Raw genomic sequence first — 5,165 nt, forward strand, 5'->3', positions numbered from 1 at the left:
CTTGTTACGGATGGTTATGAGCCACCATGTGGTTGCTGGGATTTGAACTCCGGACCTTCGGAAGAGCAGTCGGGTGCTCTTACCCACTGAGCCATGTCTCCAGCCCACATTGTACATTTTTTACCCATTCATTTCTTACTAGATATCTAGGTTGTTTAAATTTTCTGGGTATTGTAAGTGGAGCAGCAGTGCACATGGTTGAGCAAGTGTCTCTGTGGTAGGATGAAGCATCCTTTAGGTATATGCCTAAGAGTAGTATAGCTGGACCTTGAGGTAGCTCAATTGCCATCTTCTTGAAGGACTGCCACACTGATTTCCATAGTGGCTGAACAAGTTTGCACTCCCACCAGCACTCCCCTTATCTCACATCCTTTACCAGCATGAGTCATTTTTTTATTTTATTGATCTTGGCCATTATGTTTAGTGTAAGATGAAATCTCAAAGTAGTTTTGATTTGCATTTCCCTGATGACTAAGGATGTTGAACATTGCTTTGTTTCTCAGCCATTTGGGTTTCTTGTTTTTTTTTTTTTTTTTTGGTTTTTTGAGATAGGGTTTCTCTGTGTAGTTCTGGCTGTCCTGGAACTCACTTTGTAGACCAGGCTGGCCTCGAACTCAGAAATCCACCTGACTCTGCCTCCCAAGTGCTGGGATTAAAGGCGTGAGCCACCACGCCCGACTGGGTTTCTTGTTTTGAGAATTCTGTTTAGATCTATACCCCCTTTTTAATTTTGTTGTTTTCTTGTTTTTTGTTTTTGTTTTTTTGTTTGTTTGTTTTTGTTTTTGTTTTTTTTGTTTGTTTGTTTGTTTTGAGACAGGGTTTCTGTAGTTCTGTAGCCCTGGCTGTCCTGGAACTCTTTCTGTAGACCAGGCTGGCCTTGAACTCAAATCCTCCTGCCTCTGCCCCTCAAGTGCTGGGATTAAAGGTGTGCGCCACCACTGCCCAGGTGTTGTTTTCTTGATGTCTAGTTTTGTAGGTGCTTTATATATTAGATGTAGCGTTAATAAAAACGTTTTCCCTCCCATTCTGTAGGCTGCCACTTAGTCCAGTTGATGGTGTCCTTTGCCTTATGAACTGAAAAGCTTTTCAGTTTGACGAGGTCCTTTTGTTTGTTTGTTTGTTTTTATAATTTTATATCCATTAGTGTTTTCTTTTTCTTCATGTTTGTCTGTGTGAGGGTGTCAGATATTGGAATTTCAGACACTTGTGAGCTGCTACTGTGTGGGTGCTAGGAATTAAACCCAGGTCCTCTAGAAAACCAATCTGCTTTCAACCACTGAGTCATCTCTTTAGCCCTGAGGTCTCATTTATTAATTGTTTTTGGTGCCTGTGTTAATGGTGTTCTGTTCAGAAAGTCTTTGCCAGTGATTTGAAGGCTATTCATCACTTGCTCTTCTATCAGATTTAGTGCCTATGGCCTTATGTTGAGGTCTGTGGTTCATTTGGAGTTGAGTTTTATGTAGGGTGATAAGTATGGATTGATTTGGGTTTGTGTACTTGCAGTCATCCAATTTGACCAGAACCATTTGTTGAAGATGCTATCTTTTGTGGGGGTGGGGTACATTTCTGGCTTCTTCATCAAAAATTAGGTGTCCATAGGTATGTGGATCTGTCTGGGTCTTCTGTTGTTTGGTTCTATTGATTTATGAATCTGTTTTTGTGCCAGTATCATGCTGTTTTCATTATTATAGTTCTGTAGCACAGTTTGAGGTTGGCGATGGTGATACCACCAATAGTAATTCTTTTATTATTCAGAGAGAGAGAGAGAGAGAGAGAGAGAGAGAGAGACATGTGTGTGGAGTATGTGTGTGTGATATGTGTATGTGTTTGGTGGTATGGTGTGTGAAGTGTGTATGATAGGTGTGTGTATGGTGTGAGAGTGTGTATTTGTGTATCTACATTTGTGTTTTTCCACATGAAGCTGAAAATGACTTTTCAAGATCTCTGAAGAATTGTGTTGGAACTTTTATAGGGATTAAATTGAATTTGTAGATTACTTTTGGTAGAATGGCCACCTTTATTATATAAATCCTTTATTAGGATCCATGAACCCAAGAGATCTTTCCATCTTCTGATATTTTCTTCAATTTCATCAATGTCTTAAAGTTTTTATCATGCAAATCTTTCATTTGCTTGTTTAGAGTTACCCCCAACATACTTTATATTATTTGAGGCTATTGTAAAAATGTTACCCTGATTTATTTCTCAATCTGTCATTTGTATATAGGAAGGCTACTAATTTTGTGAATTAATTTTATATCCATATATTTTGCTGAAAGTGTTTATCAGCTAAGAAGTTGCCTGGTGGGATTTTTAGGGTCACTTACGTATTACTGTTATATCATCTGCAAATAAAGATACTTTAACTTTATCCCTTGATCTCCTTCAGTTGTCTTACTGCTCTAGCTAGGACTTCAAGTACTATATTGAATTGGCGTGAAAAGGATGGACAACCTTGTCTCCTTCTTGATTGTAGTGGAATTGCTTTTCGTTTCTTTCCATTAAATTGATGTTGGCTTTGGGCTTGCTGTAAAGGGCCTTTATTATGTTGCACTTACATAATGCTTTGTTGACTGGGCAGCCATGCAGGAGGAACAGCAGAAGCAGCAGTCCTCCTAGGTCTGTGCCACTCTGTTGCTTCTTATTGAGGAAATATTTTTTCTTAAGTATTTATTTCTTAAATTATTGAGAGCCAGACAGTGGTGGTGAACACCTTTAATCCCAGCTCTTGGGAGGCAGAGGCAGGCAGATTTCTGAGTTTGAGGCCAGCCTGATCTACAGAGTGAATTCCAGTACAGTCAGGGCTACTCAAAGAAACCCTGTCTTGAAAAAAAAAACAAAAACAAAAAGAAGAGAGAGGGGGAGAGAGAGAGAGAAGAGAGAAATAATAGGCCAAACAAAGAAATGTTGACATTACTTGTATGGGACGCCCTTTAGCTGGATTTAATTAGCATCACAGGGAAGCCCAGTCAAGCAAGAAACAATATAGCTGCCCCAGAAGTCACAATTGATTAATGACCAGAATGAACTAGTCACCTGTACAGAAAAGGAAAAACCTAGTAAGCAAGTGATGGTGAGCATGCTGGTTGGCACCAGGAAAGTATTAGAAGGATGACTAGTCACCGTTAGGGACAGAGATGTTAGTGACATATATGTTCTAGATTGTGCCATAGCAGGTATGTAATATATCACCAAGGTAAGAATAAAGAATAATATCAGGAATTCTGAAACTAGATTGTGAGATTTGAAAACATAGCTTATAAATAACAATGGTAAGAATCAAATAGTCTCTTGGATAGGATTATAAGGTTAAACAAAACAAACAAACAAAATAACTCATGAGATTGGCTTAATAAGGGATCAGCTAAACTTCTGAACTCTTTGGATAATTGAATGGGATCTATCTGTTAGTGGTTTAAGTCTAGGAAAGGATCAAACATAATGTTGTAAGTGCATAGGTAAGTGCTCTTGACAAAATAGCACAAAGTGAAAGGGGATGAAAGGGTGTGTGTCTTAAGCAGGTTAGGTTGTAATTCAGAGTAAACTTGAAGGAAGGAAAAGTGAAATGAAGACGCATGTCTGTGGAGAAAGACTACTCCATGTGATGGTGATAGCCTTTACTATATTTAGGGAGAAACTACTGACGTAGGAGTACAGCGCCATGTCTACTCTAGTGCACTTTTTTTTTTTAGATTTTTCTTGTTAGAATCCCTATCAGTGTACAGAAATGTCATCTTAGTATATGTAATTATCCGTCGCCCACTTCCCACTTGATACTTGGTCACAGTGGTAGATTAAGTGTAGAGAGATAAGCTCCATAACACAGCTGAGGAGACATGAAGAGAATAGACAGGCGTAAACACAGTTTTCTCTGTTGACATTCCTTAAATAAACTATTTTCTTCTTTATTATTTTTACTCTTGAAATAGAGGCCTAACATTAAATGAGGATGAGTATTAATTATTATTAGTGTATCTAGAGAGGAATTATGTAGATAAGTCTCAAACCAGTAGCATCTTTTAGTTAAAAGTTAAAACAAATTTTGGCAACTTTTTTATAATCTAGTTATTGACCTTCTTTTCTTTGTGGAATTCCTTGTTTGGTATGTTTATTATACTTCAGTGTGTTTTTTCATAGACTTACAGATTATAATTTCTTCTATAAATTGACAGTTCATGTCTTCCTTTGCTCACTATATTTGGGTTTGATATTTTTGCTTTTTAAAGAAGTCTGTGTTATTGTAATTGAGAACTGTTGCTTTTCTCTAAGGCTTTTAAAGAAACAGTTTTTTCATCGGGCCCTAAAAGTAATGAAAATGAAATATGATAAAGATATAAAAAAAGAAAAAGAAAAAGGGAAATCTGAAAGTGGGAAAGAAGATGATAAAAAGAGCAAGAAAGAAAGTATTAAAGAAGAAAAAACAAAAAAGGAAAAAGAAAAAAAGAAAGATGGTGAAAAGGAAGATTCCAAAAAGGTAAGTTTTCCTAAAGTTAAATTAAATTTTAAAGTCATTATAGGCACTGGAGAGATGGCACAGAGGCTGTTGTACCAGAGACCCACATTCAGTTTCCTCACCCATGTGGAAACTCATAACCTGTTAACTCTAGTTCCCAGTATGTCTTCCAGCCTTCTTAAAACACTGCATATACATGATGCAGATGAAAATGCAGGCAAAACATCCATACACATAAATGAAAAAAATAAAATACTGTGTACATGTGATCTTTATCGTCCTGTGATCATAAAGTTTAACAGCCATGTGAGGTAACTGTCGAGATTACCTGTAAATACCAATTTTCAGGGCTCTGTTAGTGTGGGAATGGTGAGACTTATCACTTGGTGAATAGCACAGCTTTTGCTGTCTTGAGTGTTTGATTCTTTTCACCTCTCTGTTTATAGGAGGAAACTCCAGGAACTCCAAAAAAGAAGGAAACTAAGAAAAAATTCAAACTTGAGCCACATGATGATCAAGTTTTTCTGGATGGAAATGAGGTGAGATTAGAAAATAATAGATTTGAGTGTAATTGAACTCCAGGTTTTCATAGAAAAATCTTAGAAATATATTTGATGCTATCGCTACAAAAAAATAATTTAGAGCCGGGTGTGGTGGCGCACGCCTTTAATCCCAGCACTCGGGAGGCAGAGGCAGGCGGATTTCTGAGTTC

General features: G+C 37.4%; 1 protein-coding gene across 2 annotated transcripts in view; it reads left to right on the forward strand.

Annotated features, from left to right (window-relative positions):
* The window catches only part of Sec62 (SEC62 homolog, preprotein translocation factor), a 28,901-nt gene that overhangs the window by 13,500 nt on the left and 10,236 nt on the right, over positions 1–5,165 (forward strand). For both annotated transcript variants that reach the window (XM_029537555.1, XM_021195809.2), the window contains exons 4-5: positions 4,270–4,474; positions 4,900–4,992. In XM_029537555.1, the coding sequence (XP_029393415.1) occupies positions 4,270–4,474; positions 4,900–4,992 (298 nt within the window). The remainder of the gene's footprint in view (positions 1–4,269; positions 4,475–4,899; positions 4,993–5,165) is intronic.

The sequence above is a fragment of the Mus pahari genome, chromosome 4 (assembly GCF_900095145.1).
Source record: "Mus pahari chromosome 4, PAHARI_EIJ_v1.1, whole genome shotgun sequence".
Classification (NCBI taxonomy): domain Eukaryota; kingdom Metazoa; phylum Chordata; class Mammalia; order Rodentia; family Muridae; genus Mus; species Mus pahari.